The 27,097-nt window shown below is 39.1% G+C and overlaps 1 protein-coding gene and 1 long non-coding RNA gene across 2 annotated transcripts in view; one reads left to right on the forward strand and one right to left on the reverse strand.

Annotated features, from left to right (window-relative positions):
* Positions 1-27,097, forward strand: part of nlgn4xa (neuroligin 4 X-linked a) — an 82,675-nt gene that overhangs the window by 52,312 nt on the left and 3,266 nt on the right. The window contains exons 4-5 of the mRNA XM_077543613.1: positions 23,601-23,786; positions 26,266-27,055. Of these exons, the coding sequence (XP_077399739.1) occupies positions 23,601-23,786; positions 26,266-27,055 (976 nt within the window). The remainder of the gene's footprint in view (positions 1-23,600; positions 23,787-26,265; positions 27,056-27,097) is intronic.
* On the reverse strand, positions 13,455-18,086 carry LOC144039759 (uncharacterized). The gene is made up of 3 exons (XR_013289527.1): positions 17,846-18,086; positions 15,786-15,878; positions 13,455-13,798 (listed from the first exon to the last, which is right to left on the reverse strand). It is a non-coding gene; the product is annotated as an uncharacterized LOC144039759 (long non-coding RNA).

Consider the following 27,097-nt stretch of genomic DNA (forward strand, 5'->3'; position numbering starts at 1 on the left):
GCTCTCAAAACAACTTCCGAGGGGATCCTCTTTGCCATTAGACCACCTCCTGAACTGCCAGATTGTAACAGGCTACCACACAAGTGGGTTGTACATGGTTGAGTTTAGATTAGCCAAAATGATGGAGAGTAAACATCCTTAGCATAAGCACAAAGCTAATCGATGATCCTTTTCATCCTTGTTGAACATTTTGTATATTGGTGAGGGCGGCTGGTTTGGGGGGTCCTGGGTAGCATGATTATAATCCTCAAATATTACATTAACTGCTTCAGGATGCTGGGTTTGTAGTGCTGTAATGACAGTGTAGAATGGACTCATCCCTCGTTGGAATATAAATACAGATGTGGAAGGCGTGTGAGCACATCACAGGCGATGTGATATGGCCTGATGCCAACAGCTAGCATGACCGCATTGCGACAGCAAATCAGAGTTTATACAGTCAAATGTCTAGGGTTGAGTCATCTCTTGTTAACATAGAGAATTAGACCTCCACCTTGACTTTTTCAGCAAGTGTTAGCATCACGGCAGTAAAGCCTCACAGGTTCACATTAGCATCTGCAATGAGAAGTAGTTCCTGTGAGGATGACTGATCTGCTCTTCTGGTTACATTGCTTGTTCAGTGCCGTCAGTTTGCACATCTTGTTTACAAGACATTAATTGAGACAAAGGGGAATGGTGGGTTACAAAAGCTACAGGCAATTTTTTTCTTTAATAACACATTATACTGATTATGAACTTTCAAGGTAATTTGGGCCTAAAGCTTAGCTTTGTGTTTCTGACTAGCTCTGGATGAATGATGTGTTAAATGTTGTCTTTTCCTTTTCTTCTAACACCAGATACTCCACATTGAATCGATAGTCTATTAATACTAGATACATTGGGGGCAGGTGCGTCCTCCTGCCCCCGCCAGGTTGGAAGAGGCTCCGCTGGTCGCTCCTCTTAACTCACTCAACTAGTTTTGCACAATACACTTTGTAAATAGACACATAGGGCACATAACACATTCCTTGGGGGGTGGGGTAGGGTGAAGACACCGTCTTCGCCCTACAACTCCCCTCCAATTTTAATGCACCCCACAACTAGGAGGGGAGAGTCAGGGTGGGGAGCCATCGGTTGGGGCAGATCGCAGTATTAAGCAGTGCTGCGGTCCCCCATCTGTATCCCTGCCGCGCCACTACGCCCACCTATTTATTTTAATGCACCACATACACTCACCAACACATTTCTGGGAAGCAGGTGAATTGGAGGAGGGGAGAGATATCATTTCCCTCTGCTCCATCTCACCTGATCCCAATTTTAATGCACCACACACACACTTGTATATACACTGGGTGGTGTCAAATCCACGATGTAGGGGTAGAGTTCGCCAGTGGGCGAGCTGGCGAACTCAGTAACAGGGTTAGTTTTCACTAGGCAGGCTGGGCCTGGGATTCGGGGATGCCGCCCATCTCCCGGTGCTCCCTTCTACCCTTCTGTCCTCAGTGTTCTGCCCCAATACGTGACTGCGCCACTGTCCGGCCCCTCTCCGGCACCCATTCCCGGGTACGGGGAGGTCCCCGGGATTTGGGGGTCGAGGTTTGGGGGGCTGGCGGGGGTGGGGCTCTGCCCTGTTCTGCTGGGTTGGGCTTGGGGTGTTGGGGTGGGGGGCGCTCCGGGCTCCTGGGTTTGCTCTCTGGCCGGGGGCCCCCGCGGGGCCTGGGGGTTGTGCCCTGGCGCTGCCGTGGCCTGGGGGGCTGTGGGGGGTTGTACTTGCCCTTTCCTGGCCGGGGGTCGACGGCTCCCTTCTTTGGTGGAGATTTTCATGCATACTAGACCCACACTAGCATCTACCGAAATCTACACAATCTGCTTCTTCCTCTAGTCGCTGAATCGGAGAAGGCTTCCTCCTTCCTTCCTTTCTTCAGTCTTTCCTTTGGTCTCTTGTGGTCTTTGATCCTTCCTCAGGTCTCCTGAAAACTTCACAACTCTAACGAGATTCTGTCTTCGGTTTAGGTGAAGGGTATGGGATTTTTAATAGGTTTCAGGTGAATCAATGAGCACAAACTCACATCCGCACACATATGCACACACACACATGCACATATTCACGCGCACACACACAAACAAAGAGAGAGAGAGAGAGAGCAATGATGATATGTTGAATTGGTAAGATTACAGAATAAACATTACTGAGCTCTCTCTGGAAAAAAAAGAAAAACAAATCCTGGATACACTAGCACACTTACAGTTAAAACTCTCTAAAAAAGACAAATGCAAATCCAACACGCTAAAAACAGTTGGGTCAAAAATAACCCGACTATGGGTCAAAAATGGACCGATCCTCTACCTAGGTCAATTTGACACAACTTTCTGGGTTGTTTTGTATAAAATGACCCAGAAATTATGATTTTTTTTGTTGTAAAGTAAAGGATCTGACCAATATTTATGAATTGTTTTACACCATAAGACCCATTTCTTGACTCAAAGTTGGGTAAAATTGACCCATGAAGTGGATCGGTCTATTTTTGATCCATAATTGGGTTACTTTTGGCTCAACTGTTTTTAGAGTGAACACGTGCATTTTTGCAGGTACAAGCTTTACAAGACCACAAACGTGCCTTGGGTGATAGTTATGGTACACTAAAGCTACATATCATATACTAAAAAGCCCTCAATCTGATGTTATAATCAGTGAACTGAGATTGAATCTAAAAAATAATGCTGGTTGAGCGTTCCATACTTCACTACAGCTCCTTCCTTTTAACTGTCTAATCTTTCTCTTCTTTTATGGTCACATCCATCCGCATAGCTCTCGTAACAGTCATGGCCAAGTATGGTAATGCTAATATGAAGATATCCCTTTGAAGAAGACAGCGGTGTTGATGAAATAGAGCTCTGAACTTTGACATCACGCATCCCACAATGCACTGCGTCAAACGTAACAATGCCACTTTGGCAGGTTAGAAAAAACGTGTCACAACTTTGAGTAAAAACGCAGACGCCACACTTTTACAACGGTAGAAAGCAGCAAGACAAAACTTTGCCGAACGTCTAGCAAACTTTGCGATCTTGAACAAACACTGACGAGAAATTATTTTGCCATCTTTGCAAAAACTCGCAAACATTCACCCCTCAGTGAGATACGGGCTTAAGGAAACTAAAGCAGATGTAAAGGCATTGCTGTTATGGGCTACACCTCTGGAAAACATGCACCCACTACATTGAGAAATGGGAAAAGGAACAATAAATTTAGTAACTGGGTTGTTGTCTACAGCAAGAGCACCTGCTACCACAGGGAAACTGCAAGAGAGGTTAGGGACATCTTTGGCACCTTAATGGATTACTGCTGAAAACAGGAAAACCTACCGTAGGCGTAATCACAGATCTCAAAGTGAAAGACAAAGCTGCTGTAACTGTCCATCATCACAGAACACACAGAAATGAGAAATGTCATCACTTCCCATAATCAGTAGAAAATAATGAGATAAAACGAAGGAATGGAAAAAAAAGTCTGAGTCGTTCATCACTGCAGAAGAAAACCAGAAAATGTCAAAACTGTCCATCACCAAAGAAATAAAACATGAAAGTGTCAGTTATCCAACCTCACATGAGTTCTTGAATGTGCTGCTTGAGGCAAGCACAAAGTCATCCAGAGCAGATATTTCTTGGAACAACTTGCCTCTAAGGCCCTGGGAGCCAGCAACTATGATTTTGATTTAATCTGAATTCAGTTGTAATAAATTCAGATTATTGATTTCTATTTCTTGGATAACAGATTAATTTATTTTGGTTTTGTTCATAAATTAAGTTGTGCCCTAACCCGTAACAGTGGAAATTAACAGAGTGTATTAATTCTACCTAAGGAATGTGATTATTATAGGTAACTAGAAAAATTCCCGCGGAAATTATATAGGCGCTAGTCGGCCCAGCCTCAAGATACGTGAATGATACTCAAAGTTAAACTCAAAGGTGCCATACATTAGAACTATTCTAACGTATGCCTTCTCAGTAAAATAAAAAAAAAAACATAACTCTCTTTTGAAGTCTTACTTGACAAATGAATAAATAATGACATGATGTTCTAAGCCCAATTTAACATGACACACAACATAACACACAAATAACCCCCCACCCCCCCCCCCCCCCCCGCCCTAAATAAAACCTTTGCGATCAACTTGGGAGCAGTCATGAATTTTTTATTGTTTTTAAATGCCAAGACATAAAATTTGACATTTGTCACCCCAACATATGCCAAACCTAGCCGGAATTTGGGTACCTGCCAGTCTCAGAATCAAATGATATGTATCATACCAATACCATCCCTAATAGTTTTAAGAATATCATCACTCGAGATTACTAAAATAGATGCGGTTATATGACTTGTTGTTCAGAGTTTGAGTACTACGTTAAACCTAGCGCGTTATTGCTGTTTGTTAAAGCAACACTAAGGAACTTTCAGTTTACGTTGATTATGGCGGCACCATATGGACAAAAGTGGTAATGTTATGCCTGAACGAAAACCACGTTTCCCATGAGGACAAGCGCATTGCGTCGTTTTTGAGCTCACGCCAGCGAGTGAAATCCGGGCCAATGTTGATCCTTGACTGTCCTTTCTCTGGGTAGCTTCCCTTTTTCTTTTTGGTCTCCTCAGACAAAACTTTTCAGTTGTTTTGCAGCTTGTGCCAGAAAAGCCGTAATCGTGTGTCGACATTCAAATTGACTTCCGTCTTTGTAACGACCCCCTCAGGCCACGGAAAAGGTACCGTTCAACTACTTTTAAGTCAATGTTTCATGAGAAGAGTTATGAAAATATTTTATTAAGGTTGAAAAGTTCCTTAGTGCTACTTTAAAGCAAGAACACTACTGAATGTAAAAGCATAATGAATGTACCATTTAGTTGGCTGGTTCAAGTACGTCCTATTTGACCTGTTGGACCTCTAATAGATTTGATAACACAGAGTTTGGAGGACAGATGGTATGAAGTGGGGGGGCAGTAGTGGCTTGTTCTTTGTGTGAGTGTGTGTTGTGCGTGCTTGTGTGTGTAAGGGCAGCTGTTGAACAAGAGGATTTAATAATGCCTTGTGACCTAGATCTAGCCTAAGCAGTTTCGCTCACTCCAGTTGTAGAGGAGAGAATAGGGATGAAACGCTTCGACCAAGAAACTGTGATTGTGTCGTATTTTTAAGATATGAGAAGGTTCCAACACAAAAGCAGACAAGGGCCATTTAGAGTAAAAGAAAGCCAGAGACGACTAGCAGAGCGCTTATCACAGCATCATTCAATGTTGCATTTACTAACCTTACAAAACCAATTTTGCTTTAACCTCGATATTAGAAATAATAGAACTAATTTTAAGATTAATAAAAAATGAGGAAGAATTTTTGGAGTGCTCTCTGACTGCTGTTACTGGTGTCTTTGAAATTTTAAATCGATTTTTTGGGGGGTCTTCTTTGCATGAATGTTGGTTTCACTTTTTAGTTGTCCATTTAAAACTCGTTGCCAAGCTTTAGATGCATGTATCTGCAATATTGTGATAATACGGGGATAATTTTGATCAGTACAGTCGTGATGTGAAACGTTCATGCCATTTCATCTCCAAAAGTGAATGAGCGTATCGCGATTCATCCCGTCCACAGTACTGTGTTATCGCTTGTTGCAGCACAAATCTGCAAACACTCCTGGGTTTGCGGCAGGAAATCTGCCTAGAATACAAATGACTGCTAGGACGTGACGGCAATGTGTGTCGAAGCTGCTCGCACTCCATCACTGTCCCCTAGCTGTCCCCTACTAAGACCAACTGTCACTCCCTCGAGCCCCCCCCCCCCCCCACCCAACCTCACAACCCTGTAGTGTCACCTTAAAGTAACAGATTCTAAATCGTTTAGATGCTGCGATGCTTTGGAGTAGGGAATATACAATCTGGCCAAGTCGTACGTGTTCTCTGTGGGCTAAATCTGCCACACCAAAGCTTGCAAACAATATTATATATTTCCTTTAAATATGTTCTGTGCCAATAAGGAGATTGTAGTGCCCATGAATAATATGTCTTCTTTGGATTTTGATCGGCGCACAGAGGGTAAGGCTTTTTTTCCCCCTACTTTGAAAGCTTGCCATTATAAAAAAGATATGCTAAGCAGAGAAAAATATTTCGTTATTGCTAAAACTTGATTTAATGAGTTAAATTTAAATTAAGGGTTAGCATCTAAAGCCATGGAGGAGGGTAACAAAAGGTTAGGGAAAAAAATTAGAAAATGGGTGCTTATTTATATTAATAGGAATTTAGTCAATGAATATGTCAAAGTACCAAGCCAAAAATATATTAGATAAAGAAGGCAAGTGAGTCAAGAAATATTGGACTGGACTGATTTTTTTTTATAGTGCTTTTAACTACACCATATGGTGCTCAAAGCACTTTACAATGCCTCACATTCACCCACACTAATAGTCGACTGCTGCCATGTGTGGAGCAAATCGGGGTTCAGTGTGTTGCTCAAGGACACTTCGACATGGTCACCAGGGATAAGGATCAAGGTTATTTTAGTTAACGAAAACTAACGAAAAGACGACAACTAAAATTCCAAAAACAATTGTGTTAACTCATTCACTGCCATTGACGGCTATAGACGTCAAAAAATCATTTTAACTATTTCTATTAGTTTAAAAAAAATTCTACTTTTGTTAACAAGAGTATGAAAACCTATATATGTTTTATTGTACATTTAGAACATATAAAATGTGTGATTAATTGTGAGTTAACTAGTGAAGTCATGCGATTAATAACGATTAAAAAAATTGTTTTACTTATTTGTATTATATTTATTTCATACTCTTGTTAACAAAAGTGGGGAGAAAATTAAACTAATAGAAAAAGTTGAAATTAATTTTTGACGTTTATAGCAATCAATGGCAGTGAATGAGTTAATGAAATAAAATAAAAACGAAAATGCTTTTCCAAAAACGAAAACTAACTGAAACTACATTTTATGTTTACAAAACTAAAACAAACTCATCATTATAGCAAAAATTTCCTTAGTTTAAGTCTTTGGTAATTAATTTAATACATGAACTTTTGGGGATGATTTTAAATGTGATTTTAAGGATATTCTTTCCTGATAATAACCGGAATAAGGATGTTTGAAAGTATGTCACACAGAAGTTACATCATCTAGCAGAAGACAATAGAAAAGCACCTTCAGATGATGTCGCTCTTAGGCTCCAATGGCTTAGCTCGCCTGCTTTTTTACATTTAACTCAGCCGAAATGCAACGCTAGGTAAGAAATGCATTACTTTTTTCATTTTACCATGGTGTTTATTAAATATTGCGCACAAGTAATACACAGAAAAAAAATGAAAACTAATACTGTAACTAACTAAATTTACGAATTTTTTAAATAACTAAAACTAATACAAACAACAGAACCACCTTGAAAACGAATTAAAACAAACTAAATAAAAATAAACTCAAAATGAAATAAAAACTAACTACTGTATAATGAAAATTCCAAAACTGTAATAACCCTGGTAAAGATCAAACCCACAACCTCACAGATGGGAGATGACCACTCTACCACTGAGCCATGCAGCCCCATAAAGAAATAAAGGAAATGAGGCAGATTAGTGGACAAGTCAGTGTTTAGCACTGCTGTCTTCCAGCAAGATGTCAAGTCAAGTCAAGTTGATTTATATAGCCCTTAATTACACAAGAGTCTCAAAGGGCTTCACATGCCCACAGTTGACAATATCAACGACATCCCCTAATCCAACCACAAGAGGGCAAGGAAAAACTATAAAAAAAAAAAAAACATCAGGCGAAAAATGAGAAACCTTGAGAAGGGACCGCATGTCTTTCTTCTTTTTAAATAAAAGACTTTACCAAGCCGAGCCTGTGTGGATCTTACACAATTTCACTTCTATAGTCCAAAAACATTGCGGAAAATTGTCTGTTGGTGTGGATGTGAATGGGACTTGACAGGTGATGAGAACAGGGTATGTCTTGGATTGGCTCCTATAATAATTGGATGGATGGATAGGTAAAAGAAAAAACGTCATATATATTGCATTGGACTTCTATTCAAATGTAGTTTGCTGTCCTTGCAGGCTCGACCTCGCTGTCGGTGTGCAGCCGTTGCCAAGACTCTGCTCTGAAAAGCGTACTTTCAGAAGACATGATTCACCGAAACGTTTCATTTCGGAAACCTATACCTCTGCGTTTGCCCTCATTCCGTCCTCTGCCCAGTGCAGATCTGCCATGGCTGGCTAAGTTTCGGAAGCAATTTGGAAATGGAAGTAGGGGGCTGCCATTCCAGCTCTACTCAGTGATGGAGAGGCTATGTGTGTGTGTGGGGGGGGGGGGGGGGACAGACTTGCAGGCTTGCTTGCGATTCCTTCATTCTGAATATTTAGTAGGCGCTTTGTCAGATATTCTTTGCCAGGCTTGTCAGTTCCTAACAGGCTGTGTTTGAATGCGTGCCATCACATGTCCATGATGATAACGCTTTAATGATGTGGGTGTTGGAGCTGCAGCAGGCCTGCCCCGGGCCGGCCCATCATGGTTGCAAATGAAAGAGCGGAGGCGGAAGACGCTATTTGGGAATGACACATGGTCAGATCTGACAACTGCTCTGACGTTAATGGACACTCGCTGAATCCCACGCCTTAGGAGCTGGGCCTTCTTTTTTATTCGCAATAATACGTTTCACATTTGTAAAGTTCCTCATCTGACAGTCTAGAGCCAATATTTGCCCTGATTGCTTTTCTTATTCACACATCCACTCTTTTATCTATTACAATTGCAATGCATGACTTGAATATACAGAGGCCTGCATGACACTCAAATACCAAGTGATTGTGATATACCAGAACAGAACGAAATTTCCTTTCAGCCATCATAAACAGGGAGCTTTAAAAATACAGTCATAGGAAGAAAAATGGGAGGGGGGGGGGTGTATAGGTTAAAAATGAAAGGGCAGAGCCCCTCCCCCAACAAAATGTAAACTTAACAATTGTATTTATTCCTAAATAAATGTTTGAATTTGTAGTATATAAATATATATATATATACACAATTTCGTTTTATGGTGCTTTCATACATCAAGTTTGATATTAAAACAAAATCCAATAAATGAGATTTCAATATTTGCATGGAAATCATATCTTATGGAAATGAATAATGTGGAACAGAATATATATTTTTCCAGCAGGGATAGTTTCAATCTAATTAATGAATTGAGAGTACAGCCGCATCCCAGTTATAAGAGCACACTTGTGCCAGAACAATATCTCTAATGTAAATTTTTTACCTCGCTTGATTTATTTATTTATTTTTCAATTGAATGGTATGGGTTGTACAAAGTAGGTCACACTAATGGTGGGGGAAAACTTCTAAAGTCATTATCTCGGTCTCACTTTTCGATCACAAAAATCTGGCATTTGAACAGGGGCGTGTAGACGTTTTATATCCACTGTCTGTTCTTTCTGTCTTTTTATGTCACTGATATCAAACTCAAAGTCGGACAGGTTTGATCATGAGTTTCCTATCAGTGAAGCAACGATGCATTCATGAAACAAAGGCAGTGAAAACACCTCCAGATCCTTGTTGACAGCTCAGCAATAAGGTCGGACTGGCAACATTCTCTACCCCCGTCTACATCTTTTCTAACTGCAAACATCTGTAGGATCCACCGGCAACTCCCTTCCAGCAGTTCTCCTCACTTCCACTCTGATACTCAACACTCGCTTCTGTCACTTTCTGTCATTCTCTTCCCTCTACCAGAGAAATCTTCGTTATCATCCGAACAGGGAAAACTTCTTCCTGTCAGCTCGAGCCCCTCTTGACAGTTTCGCTTCAAACCTGTCTTCACCTTCTGCGCCCGCTTTTCACCGCATCCATACACAAAAATGCTACATTCCGCAACAGCTCCCCTCTTCTTCATTTCCATCAGCAACTTCTTAACTTACATTCTTTTTCAGAAACAGTTTTGTTCAACTCATCAGCGGCAAAAGTGAAATCTTTCTTGTTGAGGCGAGTTTCTCTATTAGAGTAGGCAATTCCTCCTTTTGTGGTGTCATCTTCAGCAGTAGCTTATCATTTCAGGCTCTCATAAATAACATCACATGATCCGCATACTTTCCTCCCCGTAATATTCATCGCCTTCGCCCTTCCTTCACTCCTTGTTTTACTGTCAGCCTCGTCGCTTCTGATTGATTATTGCAATTTCCTTCTTTTTTTCCTTTTTTTTTTTTTAGCTCCCTCATGATTCCTCCATAAACTCCAACTGCTTCACTAAGAGAAAAAAAAGAAAAGAAAAATCCAAAACAGCTCCACTAGCTAGCGGTTCAATTTATAATCTTTTTCAAAATGCTTCTGCTTATTTTCAAGGCCATGCATAACTTCAAACCACGTCTGACCGCTACCTTTCCAAACGTATTCAGATTGCCACCCCCCTCTCGCACCCTCAGATCTTCAATTTCTGTCCACCTCACAGTCCCTCGTGCCCGCCTCACAACTGTGAGAGGAAAGGGTTCAGTCTCTCAGCTCCCCTGCTGGGGAACTCATGACCACCTGACCTGCGCAATCCAGAGGGTCTTCAAAGCCAAATTCAAAATATTTCTGTTCATACTGACACTAGTTTTGCTTTTACAATCATGTTTTCATGTTTGAAAATGTGTGTGTGTCACTATTAGCAGCTATTTTTTGTTAGTCAACGTCTGGAATCGGACAGCGTTGGGCCGGCGACATGCGCCTTCTGATCAATGTATAAATTAATTAATCGTAAAGTTGGATCGAGTTGGAATACGTTGGGCAGAGGACGGAATGAGGTCAAATTCAACAAGTTGAATCGGCGTTGGGGCATTTGATCACTGTGATTGGCTCTTAGCTAGCGAATCACTGCACGGGGCAAGAAGAGAAAGTGACGAATGCGGATAAACAGTACTGATGGAAAGCCTGGACCATTTTTTTCCGCTCATTTTGCTGCCTTAATCTTCGTACAATCACAAGAGCGAGGGTTGACGATGACAGCGTTAGACGATACTGTGCAAAAAGCAGGAGGGTTTCATTCACGTGAGAGAAAACGTAACGTTTACGTTTTAATATCTTGCCCCCGAATAATGACTACCGCTGCTGATGGTATGGAGGGGAATTAATTCTCACGCTGGCACTTAAGGTACGTAATAGTCGGGGTCAGTGCGGTGTGTATTTACGTCATTTTTCTACGCGACATGCCGACTACCACAGGGGGTAGGCGTCGGCCACATTTGGCTGACGTCGGATTGGTGTATCTAAGCCTTTAGGGAGCATGTTTCAGTGGCATGCATTGATTTTTCTTCTCTTTTCATTATTATTTGTATTATTATTATTTTTTAAATCTCAGTACAAGCCCTATGCAACTTAACTAAAGAAAAAATATATTTTGTGGGTAGGAGGGTTTTTTTGTTTGTTTTTTCAATCAATCAATCAAATCTATCTATCGATCTTTATATAGTACTTTTCATACAAAAAAATGCAACTCAAAGTGCCTTACATGTTTTAAAAACAAATCCCCACCCCCGCTATACAGCCCCCCCACCAAGAAAAAAAAAGAAAAAAGTTTTGTTTTACAAAAGTAACCTTACATCTACTTGGGGGCAGAGTGTGAGCACTTTTACCAGATTTGGAGCGCAGTCCAGGATTTAGCCTGCCTTTTGCTCAAATTCAGTTGGGTTAAGCTCCATGCGATCCTGAAGAGAATAAACGGTATAGAAAATGGATGGATTTTTTTTTCATCTTTATTGAGTAAACACTGAGAAAATATTTATTATTTGGTCCCAGTGCTAATTTCAATATGTGAAAAAGGGGTGCTTAATCAATAGTTATGTGATACATTAACATGAAATAATGACACTTTTTATTTACCCAGAGCCAACAATACACCTCGTGTGCTGCAGCAGCAGCATCTTTGCCGATTGAAAATGTCTGCAGTGCACATGGCTGCTTGTGCCTGTGAGTTGTTTGTGCAGCTCTGCAAGCTGTGCAAATGTCTCCCCACGGATGTCAAATAGATTCTAATTAGCTCTGCAGAATTTAATTACCATACGCTGGTGGATCACTAGGGTAGCGTCCCGGCTGAATGGATGTGTAACCAATCACACTTTTCCACAGTTGAGTGCGGCTCACTGCAGAGAAATACCCTGGCACATGAATGCTCTCTTGCTTTTTTTGGTGGATGACCTTCATTTATTTATTTTTGCTATATTTCATGAACTGCATACACATATGTTGATAATGGAAAATGGATCAACTAACAAAGCAAATTGAAGTGTTTATTCATTTTCACAACTCAATAAAACACATTGAAAACATCAGGCCATCTTTAATGAAAGACCCCATCAAAGATACTTACATCCACTCAATAGGATTGAAATAGCTCTTTTCTACAATTAAATTACTATCAATGTTTGTTTGTTTTTTTAGCAGGCCATATGAACTCATAATTAATTCCTCCTGTCAACGTTGCTTCTTTTGTAAACACCCAACCATTAATACCAGGGATTATTTGTCAAACAAAGAAGCATATTGATTTTTCGAAGAACTGCAGAGAAAGTTGCTGAAATTGTATTCCTTTCAAGACTCCACACAGTGTAATTTTCAGACAACCCTCTCCCAATGTTTCAGATTGATTGCATGTCTTAAAACAACAACCCTACGTACTTGCAAAGTTATGTCACACAAGATTTCCTTGAAATGAGGCCAAACATTAAATGGCCTTGTTCTAATTCCATGTACTTAATGCTTTTTAATGCTTTTTTTAATGCTTTTTTTTCTTTTGTAATATTTTGAAAGTTATGTAAAGATTGATTAATGAAAAACGTTGGCATTTTTTATTGCTTACACAATCTGCTCTAAACAATCCTGGGAACATTAGGTGTGTCTGAACTGAGAATGATGAAAAGAAGAAGGAATTCAAGAATTATAATTAGTGGCGGTCCTACTTGACTGTGTGAGCTGTGCGAGACCCCTTCATGTTAAAAAAAAAATGCTGATATCAATTGGGAGATTTGTTTTAAAACATGTGAATTACTCAACAGTTGATGACTTGAAAGCTATGCTCCTGTCATTTGCATTAATATTTAGGAAAATCTAAATCTAAAATTTGGAACATGGTGTAAAAACTATTAAGTAATCAAATACAATTTAAAAACTCAAATCCTTATAATGAAATGACTTGAGATGATTGGTCACTTGCATCAAAGTTTTGATTTTGTGAACAAGCGTCATAGTGAGAGAGTAACATATATATATTTTTTAATTAACAAATAAAGTTAGTATCTACAATCTACAAAAAACTTTTTTTTATGTAAAAAACAAACAAAAACTAAACTAAATTGGAATTCTTCATTTAAAAAAAGAAAAGACCGAACCATGACAGCAATAACGATAGTGGTAGTTTTATTCAGGACTGCCATTTATGTATTAGCAATTCATTTCAAAAGAAGAAAAAAGCAAAAACAAAAGAACAGTCTAGACTTTTCTCAATCTTTTTTTTCCACTCAGGACCCCATTTTATCTAAAGTCAGTTCATTTACACAAAAAAGAAAAATAAGTATCTGGTGCAATTATTTAAGCATCTTGCCAAGAGGCTAATAAAACAGACATTACAAGTTAGTGTGCTAATAAATGGTATAAGGGAGGTTAGCGACAATTTCAAGCTGAGCCTACCCCACCACACCATAAAATATCAGCAATATCAGCTTAATATCGTCATTAGAAATAAAACATCTTCTTCTCATCCTGGCATCCATAGGTGTGTCGAGGCCATTTTTAGAGATACTGAAGCACCCCTAAAGAGAATGAAAGCATAATATAGCTTAAGGACAAAAATACAGCACGCCCGCCTTTGTACTTAAAAAAAACGCATCCTCCCACACATGCTTTGTTACCTTCCTGTTATTTTAGGAATGAACGTGAGGAGATATATTGAGACTTATATGCTGTATTAGTATTTAGTTTATTATTTCATTCTTTTTATTTGTTTCCACACTTTCAAAACTGCTCATCTGATGGTCTTGACCTTTTCCTCTTCATGTTTATGATAAATAGATATATTTATATATCATCTGGCAAAAATGATGTTTTTGGGTACATTGCTGCCCCCCAGAAGTCTCACACTGTACAGTATAACCGCACATGGCAGAAACTGCCACTGATTGTTCTTCATATTTGCTCAAAGGCAAAACACTCTGTTGGGCTGATGAATAAAAACTTGTGTTGGAAAATATCCATCCATCCATTCTCTGGACCGCTTCTGCTCACCAGGGTCGCGACCCGCGGGTGAGCTGGAGTCAATCCCAGCTGACATATCGATGGTTAATTATTTATGACCACATAACAATTTCAAACCTTGCAAAAGTACTAGTTTTGCTGAATACATTGCATATACTCACTACACTCTGTGCATGATAGTTGGTGCTCAACTCTATCCTGACTACACCTCATCACCGCAGAAGAATTAGAATGGCCTTCTGGCAGTCCTGTTCTCAACCCATTGAACATTTGTGCGATCCGCTTGGGCGTACGTTGCATGCCAGAGTGACCAACATAACCACTTTGGCCAACGGGCAACAAATGCCTGTCAAAATAATAGGATGCCATCCCACAGCAGTGTGAGGTTAGTGAGCATCATGATGACATGACAACATCGCTATGCAGCATTTTTTTCTTTTTGTAGTTGAAAAGTGTTAGTAAATTTCACCAGTCAGTCCATTACTCCGTTGTTATTATCATGATAAGCCCGTGTGTGGTGAAATACTCGTTTCAAATAAACAAACTTTATTAGCCAGCCCAAATTAAGTATTAACTCATTCACTGCCATTGACGGCTATAGACGTCAAAATTTTATTTGAACTATTTCTATTAGTTAAAAAAAAAAACCCTCTTCTGTTAACAACAACAGTTTTTTTATTGTATTAGAACAGATATAAAATCTGTGATTAATCATGAGTTAACTAGTAAAGTCATGCAATTAATTACGATTAAAAATTGTAATCGCCCGACGCCCCTAATTTTTAATAATCTTTTTCTCATATAAAAAGATTATTACAAATTTTAAAATATATATTTAAAAGAAAAAGAAAAGATTAAAAATTAGGGGCATCCGGCAATTAAAATTTGTAATCGTAATTAATCGCATGACTTCACTAGTTAACTAACGATTAAACACAAATTTTATATCAGTTCTAAATGTACAAAAAAAAAATCTAGGTTTCATACTCTTGTTAACAAAAATTGAAAAATACGTTAAAGTAATAAAAAAAAATTGTTAAAATTAATTTTTTACGTCTATGGGTGTCAATGGCAGTGAATGAGTTAAACATGAGAATTTCTTACATGACACAGTTCTGAAGGACTTCTTTGCTTAGTTAATTGGCGGATTGCAGATGCCTTTCTCTGTGTGGTTTTCCCCCATTGTAGTCTCTTAAACCACTTGGATAAATTAAAAACCACTTTTGTCAATGCTTATCTGTCAATTTTCGAAGTTTCTCGTCATTCGTTAACAAAACAGATGCCCATCATTGATGAATTGCCGGACCTTCTGTCTATATTGACGGCATGCCCACCTCTCAATACCTTATACATAAATAAGGCTGGGTATCGCCCATCCCTAAATTCAAGCCAAAATGCTTGTGGTAGCTTTCTTGATTTGTCTTGTGCTACTCTTTGGGTTATTAAAGTGGGAGACACAGAGCTCTTTACAAAAAGAGCACAATTTGAGATTCCGACCTGGTTTTGGTCCTAGTTTATTATTGTGTATGCAGAGTTCATACATACTGTAGATGTGCGTGTATGTGAAAAATAGGCTTGTCCTAGATCAGCAGCAGATGAACATGTTCTTTCCTCTGATCTAGTGCAGAACATCCAGCGCTGTCGAAAGTAAACAGACAACTTTTCCTTGTTACTGGAACAGAAGTGCTACATCAAACATGTTCACTTAAAACAGAGACTCACACAAAGTCTTTGCATATTGATTATCTATTCAAAAGAACACCCAAACTATTAAACTAAAAGATCTCTACATGTACCCCTGGATTGTTTCAGACATTAATTGTGCAAATTTGACAGTTTTTTTTTCTTCCTCACAGGGTTTCTCTTTATCCGGGATAATCTTGGAATTTTTCTTAATCTCATGAATTAACGTTCTCCTTTTACCAAATCTCTGGAACTCTGCAGTTTTGTCGAGCAGGTCCAAGCTAGTGCCTAGCAGCTAAATCCTGGGGAGAGCCCAAAATATCGACAGTAGTGGTGCGCTCAAAAAATCGATGCGGCAATACATCGTTGCGGCCCTTATTACAATACATGTATCGATACACAGGCGTCAGAATCGATATTGCGCATTAATTTTAAATAGAAGCCTCTGAAGTTTCGCTCAATCAATAAGCAGCAGGTGTGTGTGGGGGGTCAGTAGAGACACTGGCGCATTGTACTTAACAAGCAGTGTTAATTGCCTTCAATCAGACGAAAAGGGGACATGAGTGCCTTGGGTGTTTAGTTTGCATTATAGCCTTTTTTTCTCTCTTTTTTTTTTCTTTTTAATGTAAGTGGGAGGTCTGTTTTAAAAAATAGCCCACCAGTGATTGGATGCTGTGTCTTGCTAAGAAAAATTAAAACAGAGGAAGAATATAAACATTTATTTACTCTTAAACTTAACATGGTACATGTTTCTAAATGTACCAATTTTTCTATATTTTGTTTAAAAACAAAATAGAATGTGTTACATGAAAAATTGCTGGTATTTCCCAAAATATTTCAAATAAACACATTTTAGAGTTGTAATTTTAATACTTTGATAATTTTACTCATATCAGCCTATGCCTATTTATAAAGTTTCCCGGTGTGTCTGTGAAAGATGTTTCTTGCTCTGCAGTGCGTGTACATTTAGACCAGGCATGCCGCTTGGTGGTAAACCAGAAGAGCTGCTAACAATTTTTTATTTTTTTTTTGCCATCCAGCATAATAAACATATCATTTAGGTATACATATGGCTGTTATAATAAAAATGCAAGTAAATTAATGTAAAATATTGGGATATGTATCGACTTAAAGATCAAGTATTGGGATACATATGTATCGTGAGGTTGTTGGCAATACTCAGCCCTAATCGACAGTACAGTATGTGCATATTTACAACATATCAATGAGACAAAGCGGAATGATCAACAGGGGTTTATGTGGCTACTGTATAAACAACGTGCATAAAATGCAAACCGTATATTAAATCTGTAGTGGATATAAAAAGTCTACACACCCCTGTTAGAATGCCAGTTTTTTGTGATAGAAAAAAATGAATCTGTACAACAAAGTTATTATTATTATTATTATTATCTTTTGATGAAGGGAAGTAAAAACAACTAAGATGATGTGGTTGCACAAGTCTGCATATCATATAGGGGGTGTGGCTGTTTTGAGATATAACCAATCACATTTAAAGTAATGTCATATGGGAGGTCAGCACACATCTGCCATCATTTAAATTGCATCTGATTCACTTTGATTACAGTTCCAGAAAGCACCACATACAATGGGGGGTATTCTATCTGCCTCATACCTGAAGAAAAATATACAAATTTTCCTGTCAGTCATTAAATGGAATTAAAATGCAAAATCTAGAATAGATTTAAATGCCCAATTAATACAAAAGCAAATAAGATACAGTAATGAACTGAAGCATCAGTATTGCATCAGCTATTTAGGGCAATGCACTCAAAGTTGGTAAAATCCTTCTAAATGATTTGCCTCAACATGATACGCTAATAAATAACCAGTTTTATATTTCTGTGGAATAATAGTATGAGTTAAGCTTCAGAAAACAGGTGAGCTGTGATGGTCGTTACCTGAGCGCTGAGCAACAATATGATGTTATCTTCAGTCGGTGTGATAAAATGGCCGCAAGATAGATAAAAACGGCTGGACTTTGCTACTTAAGGGTGAAGTCTTTAGCTTTCACTCAGAAAAAAAAAACTTCTTAAACACTGGATGTATACACATGAAATCCTTCTCAATCAACACTTCTGGGCTTCTGTTAATGTGTGCTGGTGATTTTGTCATCAACCACCACCACCCCTCAGCCTGTATTTTGCCATTTTGTTGTGTTTTGCCATGAGAGAGACGTTTGTTGGCGGAAAGTCTATGTTTACCCCTCCAGCCAATCACAGAGCGGGGGCGTGTTCCTGTAGGCAGGTGCAATGTTGACGAGAGGAGTGGGAGTTGAGCCATGGGAGGAGTCAGTTTTGAATTGGTTGTTTACAAACACAAACAGAAAAAACTAAAGACCCCACCTTTAACTCATATTCCACAAATGTAATATTAATCTGAATGTTGTGTTTAGACTAGTGGGGGCGCATGCAGCATATTGTAAAGACAATATTTGGATTGACTTCCCCTTTGAAATGGGTGACGCGGTATCTTGTAAATTGAATACAATGGCAAAAACAATGCCGTTCCATTAGTTTTTTTAAATGCATGCAAATCGCTGATAGAATGCAGTGCAACATAAAATCTTGCCTGGGGCGTCTCAATGGGTCGGGGCAGCTCTGCTTATAAGAACAGCTAAACAAACAGTAAGTATGATTGGCAGACACTAGATAAACAATTTTCAAGGAATGAGCAAGAAAATCGTAGGGACGATGGTGAAAAGCAAAGCAAAAAACCTGCCGTCTTCCTTTTGGCTTCTGCTGCCTTTAAATACCCAGCTGATGATCGTTGACAGCAGGTGCGGAGCAGTACGCTCCGCCCAGCCGGGAGACTGGAAGCAAAACAAAAAAAAAAAACAGCAGACAGGCAGGCAGAGAAACAGAAACATGACACGCAGGAGATTATGTTATATAAAAACAGTCGTGTCCTGAGGTCTCTTGCGGGTATCAACACTTCCAAATTACAGCTAAGCTCGGATCCTCACTGCCGTAGATGCTAGGTGACTGTTGGGGCTGAGCTGGCTTTGCTCTTCATATCTCACACTTCCCTTCGCTGTCATTCCCTTTGTTAATTAACATTTCAACTTTCAGCTATGGGGGGAATTATCTTCTGGACACAGAGCACAATTAACTAGTATAAGCGTCATGTTGTCAGTGTGCTGTCTCTCACTAGAATAGTGTGATGCATGAAAGCCTCTGCATGGATGATGACGGATTCACTTTTACATCCCTGCTAAATTAAAAATGATGCCAAGATAAATATCGTTGCTGCTATGTGAAAAACACTTACAGTATGTCCACTTTGATCATTTTTTACATTTTTATGTTTTTAGGATGAAACTGAATGCAGACATCCCAAAAACATAAAAATGTAAACATTGAAAAAAATGGACAAAGGTGTTTTTCACATAGCAGCAACAGTATGCTATTTTCAGAATAATTTTTTTCACTAAGTAAAAGGAAATCATGAACGCCAAACTTTTGTTAGGAATTGATGGAGGGACAGACAAATAGATAAAGCGTTTTCTACTGTGAGGAGGTAGAAAGCTCTGCTCAAGTTTAGTCCGATAATGGATGTTTTCTTTGTTCTTTACTATTTAGAAGTAAAGTGCAAATGACATGAGCTTTGTAGTTTTTGTGTGTGTGAGTCACAGAAAATGCTAACAGTGATTTTCCATCATTGGTGCCACATCATAAGCAAAGCTCTCGTATTTCCAATGTTATTTACATCTCATTAGTGTCACAGGGAAACTCTGGTAGTTGGGGAGAATAAATAACCCCGGCTGCAGAATGGGCTGGAATCGTGCTTTGTGAATTGAGCCAAGTCTCTTGCTTGGAATCTCATTTACTAGAGCTGTGTATCAACATTATTTTGAGGCCTATTCTGTAAAATTCTTAATATATGGTACAAAAAGGATTATGTTGGAATGGATTCCGTTAATGGAAGATGGACAAAACCACAGATTGTTCTTCAATTCCATTACCATTTTCACATGAAAGGGATTTCAGTCAGTACTACGTTTTGCATTGACTATTAGGGGTTGAATGGCTAAACATTTTGTGTAGTTGACTCTAATGTTATGAAACCCAAGTCGAAGATATTTTTTTCATCACAGTACAGCAGTCTCCAACCTTTTTTTGCACCACGGACAAGTTTTACGTGAAGACATATTTTATGGAGCAGTATAGAAACCAATAAGAACAAAGGATTACAAATTCAAATCACTATTGCGCTGAATGTGTTTGTCGTGATTAATGGGAGCTCCTAAATCAGCTGGTCTCCTCTTGTGTTAGCATAGCATAGGATCTTGTAGGATGCAACATTTTAGCCAGCCACCAAATAAAATGCTTTTATTGTATTTAGGGACAGACTTAAAAGATTTTGCAAGTGACCTTGCTAATTTAAACTAGAATTAACCCTTTTTTTTTTGTATAATGAAGAAGCTGTCATTAAGAGAGTTAACATTTTGAGGCCAAAGATGGAAGCTACCTTGGTATCCCGCCATCCGTCCGGTGGTCCAGCTGATATTAATCTTTTAAGTCTAGCGGCCGAAGCTCGTTTACCAGAGGCAAACCGTTACCTTCTTAATTTGACTCTTGAAATTGCACAGGCATATGAAGTCTGTCCCAGCGCCATAGACCGTCACAGTCTGGTGATGGCAGCAGACGGACGAGAGGAAAGTCCTCTTTAAACTGACCAAGTGGAATGTGAGATGCCAAGAACAAGTGACGCTGAACTGGTGTGAGATAGACTGCCTTTTCTTTTAGGCCATTACATTAGTAACAACTGCGACACAATCTGCAGTGTGAGTTAGGTCCCAGAATTGTATTCCTTTTTACCATCTTAGCATAAACCTACATAAACATGCAGACAAAAAAAAAGTGTCTTGGTGTCACAGTAATGTAGCATCCCATTTAAACATGACACTGAAAATGTATACTTAAAGCAACACTAAGGAATTTTCAGTTTATGTTGATTATGGCGGCACCATTATGCCTGAAGGAAGACCACGACAGTCAAATTGAAATCCGTCTTTGTAACAAATGAGTAAAAGGGGAAGTGACGTATATCATAAAGCAGTCAGCACATTTGTAGTTTTCTTGTGTGGCAGTGTTCCTACCATCCTCATCAAAGTTGCTTAGTGCCAGTAAAAATAATACAGACCCCGCCTCAGGCCTTGGCAAAGGTACCATTCAACTAGTTTTAAGTCGATGTTTCATCAGAAGAGTTATGAAAATGTTTAGTTCCTTAGTGCTACTTTAAGAAAGAAAATTGTCCTTATGTTTTGTTCTCCCAGCACTCCCCTGTTATTTTGGTACACAGGGTCTCCAAATGAGTTTTCATGGAGGCATTAATATTTGCAAATCTCCACAGCAAAACTGAGTACGCAGATTAATTTTTGACCAAGGAGTTGGATACAGGGTTGTAATAGCTTTTTTATTTTTCATTGTTGTTAGTGTTTACTTCTTTTTGACTTTTGTTTTTTAAATTGAGGTAGTTTTAATTAGTTTTTTTAGCAAGATTGCTAGCTTTCTTAGTTTTAGTATTAGTTTTTTTTAAATATATATATGGATTATTAGTCATTAAGTGATGTATTAAACTATAATTCTCAAAAACTGTTTGATATATATACTGTATATATAGTATATAAATATATAACATGATCCATGATGATCGTACTTGCACTTGTGTGAACAGTAGGCTATGTAAATGTAAATAAACTCGACTCTGTGTTGTTTGATTGTGTGTGAGAGAGAGAGAGAGAGAGAGAGAGAGAGAGAGAGATCACATTTTAACTATATAGTAATTCTAGTTACATTTTCACTATATAGTAATTCTAGTTAATTTTATATAAACGTAAGATGCAGTTTCATTTGGGGTGGCGCTGCTCAGTGGTAGAGTGGTCTCCCAACCCAGACAATGTGGGTTCGATCCCATGCTATTGTGACCACGTCAAACTGGCCTTGAGCAAGATACTGAACTCCCAGTTGCTCCTGATGCTGTGTCATGAGTAGTTGAATGTAAAGTGCTTTGAGGGCCTTGTAAGGTGGAAAAGTGCTAAAAGTACCATTTACCATTCAGTTAGTGTTCATTTTTTTAAAGCATTTTCATTTTTATTTTATTCCATTATCAAAAATGTTTTTTCCATTTTAGTTATAACCAATTCACATGTTTTCATTCACTATAAAAACCTTGCTTGGATAAAATGTTTGTTTGTTTGTTCGTTTGTTTTAACTCGTTTGCTCCCCAAAACGTATAAATATGTTCGATTTTGAATGTTTGAAATGTCCCAAAGACATATTTATACGTTTTTTAAGAAATAAACCCGAGCCATGTTGGGGAAAAAAATCTCATTTACTCACATTTCTAAATAGATTTGGGAATAATGATGAAACTTATATAGTATATAGCTATAGTATTCTAATGTGAATTGCTGCAAAACGGAAACATATAGAAATGTAAAATTTTCCCTGATGAAAGAAGAGACTTTAATCTTTCTTTTGGTAGGTTCCATGTTTTTATTGCAATAGATCATTATTTTCTGTGGGCCTTGCAAAAGCAGTCAAAATCCAGTAAAACAGGGATTGCTTCAGTGAAAATGGCTGGGAGTGAATGAATGAATTGTATGGTCTTCTTGTTTGTGTTTAGCAAATGTACCCACTTTGCCCTGTACTAAAAGAGTATTTACTTCAAAAGAGAAATAATTAAAATAAAATAAAATACAAATAAAAAAAAGCCAATAGTAAATATTTGGAATGATGTTTGCGAAGGGCTGAAGACTGAACCCACAACTCCTCACTGGACTCATAAACCACAGTCTATTTTTGTTTTTTGAAATGCATCTTTACACATTTCCAGAAGTGCCGTGTGGGCATAAGTCTTAACCCGTTTACGAAGAGATGAGAGAGGAAGTTGAGAAACTAGAGAAATAAAATTACAGAAACAGGAGGTTCAAGCAAATGGAGATGGAAGACAAGAGTCAGATTGGTGGTCGCCCCGCAGGCTGTAGAAAGCTGCCAGAGGCGATGTAATTCTCACCCGCCCATTTGCTATCATCCCTGAACCTTGCTTTGACAAACTTGAAGCTGCTCTCTATCACTGAGCCACAGGCTACCTCCCTCCTGCCTGTTTTCCTCTTTCTTTCCAACCCGGTGGCCCTTTCATTTTAAATTGACACCGTAGTTTTGGTAGGCTCTCAGGGAAAAACTTTTGTTGCCAGGCATTGCATGCCAAGCCTGCGGGCCAACAGTTATCCCCGGGCAGCCGTTTTAATTGTTTTGGGCAAGTTTGCTATTTTATCAGTTGTGAATGATTGTGGGTGAGCATGAAACCAGACAACCTGATGTTGTCATCTGTTTGTCACCGGACCATTTGAAGCAAGTTACTTATACACACGCTATATTACTTCATTGCATTCATAGTAAAATCTTTTTTTTATCAAGCCACTGTTAAGCCTACAGCAGCTCTATATTCAAACAAATAAACTGCAATCATTCTTTTGCTTTGACTATTTCCCAGAACAAATTGAAATGTAGATGTGATTCCTAACCTTGTGATTTACTCTAGCCTGCCATTCAGCCATAAAGTAGAAATATTTGTTTGACAAATTCATACAAAATTGCCAATTGTAAAAGTGGCATCTGCTTATTTCCTGCTTCTATTCGTTCACTGCAGGGTTTCTGAGCACTGGAGACCAGGCGGCCAAGGGCAACTACGGCCTGCTTGATCAAATTCAAGCTCTCAGGTGGATCAAGGAAAACATCCAGGCCTTCAAAGGAGATCCAAAACGAGTGACCATTTTCGGCTCCGGTGCCGGGGCCTCATGTGTCAGCCTGCTGACCCTCTCACATTACTCAGAAGGTACATCTTTCCACTCACGTACACTTTGACAAGATTTGCCGACATGTGAACATATTTCATCATTTTGTCGTGTCTGGGCTTATTTTAGGATGTTTTGTAGTGTCTCCTTTAGAAGTTCAAATGAAGTCATCACGATACATTAAAGCTGCAAGCTGCCATGAAAAGGTCTTCTCTCTTTTTTCACTCTTGTTGAAGGAAATGAAATGAAAAGATCAGACCACCTGGAGGGAAGCTATGACAGGATCATATTTCAAAGGGTCTTCTAAGGTCACCTTTCAAACTGATCTTTTTGGTGCCAATTTGGTGGGATGAGATTTTGATTAAATCCGGAGTTACTGAAAGTTACAGTAATCTATTTACTGTTATTCAGTCTGTTACAAGTCCGTGAAATCAGTAAATTTAATCCAGATGACAAGGAAGTTTTAGGTGGGATTAATTAAAGGATGCTAAACCCTACAATATGCCGAAAACTGTCACTGTGTAATATGGATTTTGAGTACAAGAAGATAGTGCAGTTTAGCGGCTAACATTGCATATTATGTAACATAAAATGGTGTCTATTTAATCTAAGAGTAAGTATTTACAAGGCTGTATATGGCTCCTATTCCTTAAATGCCTCCTCAAATACATCCTTCCTTTTAAATGATTCCCGTTTTGTGTTTAACCGATTCTAAATGACTGTTTTTGATAAGTCCTCATACTCTAAAGGAAACCAAATATGTCCGATACCCGACTTCCTAATTAACAGTGGCAGCAGCTAAAGCTTGGATGTTGCTTAACAAGCCTTGGGGGCGGGTGGAAATGGGAGGGGGCGGGGGGGAATGGGGGGATGCTGTCTAATGTGAGGCCAAAACCTCCTTTTGAAGTGAGCCTCGTTGAGTCATCATTTTAACTTATCTGCCTGGGTATAAATAGTACAGCAAAAAGCAAAAACTGAAGCAGCAATAGTGAGACTTGGTCCATTATTTTAGGTTTAAAAATTGGCTTAATGTGGATATTGTTAAGGTGTTACATGGAACTGTTATGGTGAGTATTTTGTCATATGATTATGCCATTAAATTCAGGAGATACAGTGGATTATGGTGCGATGTCTATTGCAGAGATTTTATGTGTGCTCAGGTCAGTTATTTGGATCACATTCAGCATTTACATGTGTGTTTTCCATCCATCCGTCCATTTTGTGAACACATGATCTGTTTTAAGATGTCATTGTCAGACAACAGCTTTCATTTTAAGTTTTTCTCATCGATTCAATTTCATGCCTCGTCGGATACCGTGTCATCTACAACCATGCATTTCCAGTTACATTTGAAACTCTTCATTTCATCGCAATTATACAACTGTATTTTTTCTTAACCAATTATGCCAATCTGCTACACCAATTATTTAAAGCAACGAGTAAACATTTATGTGCTGCTCATATCAAGCCACTTCCTGTTTAATAGAGCAATTGTTAACTGTGATATTTGTTGAGCCAAGAGAATTGATGATTTTTTTTATAAGATGTCTTGATGTATAAGTTAGATCTATTTGTTTAAAAGAGGCAAACTGTTCTTTGAATTGGGGTAATTCATCATCCTATTGAGAAAACAGCCCGTGTGAAATCTTATTCACCGCACAACACGACCCTTGAAGATCGGCTGTGGAAAAGGCCACCGCTGACACCCATTTCAAGGTTAGGGCCCTTAATCAACTTGTCAGCTGCATCACGTCGAATAGCCTATAATGTACCTTCAAACGACTTGGTGGTCACTTTATATATTCTTCTTTTTTGGTTTTATTTTTTGATTGTGAACACTGTTAGCCTAAGCCCAGTGGTGAATTACTAATATTAATAATATTCATTAATCCCCAAAAATGTTTGCAGTGTGTTTTTAATAAGTAAAACATCACTGTATAGAATTGTCTCGTGCTATTTGTTAGCCAGCCAGTGAGTGGTGTTTACATTGTTTGTTAGCTTCGAGTTATGGTTAAAACGTACGGTTAAATATATCATGTGTAATCATTGTTGTTTTACTTTGCATATTTAGTTTGACAGCAAATGGTGGTGGATTTAAACAGCTTGAGGTCTCTTTTTTGAAGAATTGTTATGTGTCTGCCAAGCTGCTGCTTGTTGCGCAGTGGGTTGAGTTCACAGTCTCAAGGGTTCACAGGGCTAAAATAGCAAGTTTTCTGCTCACATGTCAAAGCAAAGAATTGGCCAAGACAGGTCACTCGTATCTCAAGGCAGCCACTGTGGCTCAATGTGTTTGTACTAACCCAAAATCAGCCAAAATCTCAAACCACGATTGCTTTCGTATAACCCCGGACTGTACATGGGAACCCAGAAAGCCGAACAAAGCAAGCAATCCAAATCCAACTCCAAACATATTTCCGAAGAGGAAAGTGGCAAACTCTCTTCAGTCTTTTAAACATATATTGTACTTTGATGTGCACATCTCAAGAAGTGACCTGCACTAATTCTTGACGCCATTTTCAGATATGTTCCAGAAAGCTATCATACAGAGCGGCACGGCACTTTCAAGCTGGGCAGTCAACTACCAGCCCGCCAAGTACACGCGAGTCCTTGCCGAGAAGGTTGGCTGCAACATGCTCGACACCATCGACCTGGTGGAGTGCCTGCAGAACAAGAACTACAAGGAGCTGATTGAGCAGTACGTGACGCCGGCAAAATACCACATCGCTTTCGGTCCAGTGATTGACGGCGACGTTATACCCGACGATCCCCAAATCCTCATGGAACAAGGCGAGTTCCTCAACTATGACATCATGCTGGGCGTCAATCAAGGCGAGGGATTCAAGTTCGTGGACGGGATTGTGGACAGTGAGGATGGTGTCTCCGCTAATGATTTTGACTTTGCTGTGTCTGACTTTGTGGACCATCTGTACGGCTACCCCGAGGGCAAGGACACTCTACGCGAGACAATCAAGTTCATGTACACCGACTGGGCAGACAAGGAGAATCCAGAGAATCGGCGCAAGACCTTAGTGGCGCTGTTCACGGACCACCAGTGGGTGGCGCCAGCAGTGGCGACAGCTGATCTCCATGCCCAGTATGGCTCCCCCACCTACTTCTACGCTTTCTACCACCACTGTCAGAGCGACATGAAGCCCAGCTGGGCCGACTCGGCTCACGGCGATGAAGTACCTTATGTATTTGGGATCCCAATGATTGGCCCGACGGATCTCTTTAACTGCAATTTCTCCAAGAATGACGTGATGCTGAGCGCTGTCGTCATGACCTACTGGACTAACTTTGCCAAAACAGGGTAAATATTATTTTATATATATATATATATATATACACACAC

This window comes from Vanacampus margaritifer, chromosome 1, assembly GCF_051991255.1.
Source record: "Vanacampus margaritifer isolate UIUO_Vmar chromosome 1, RoL_Vmar_1.0, whole genome shotgun sequence".
Classification (NCBI taxonomy): Eukaryota; Metazoa; Chordata; class Actinopteri; order Syngnathiformes; family Syngnathidae; genus Vanacampus; species Vanacampus margaritifer.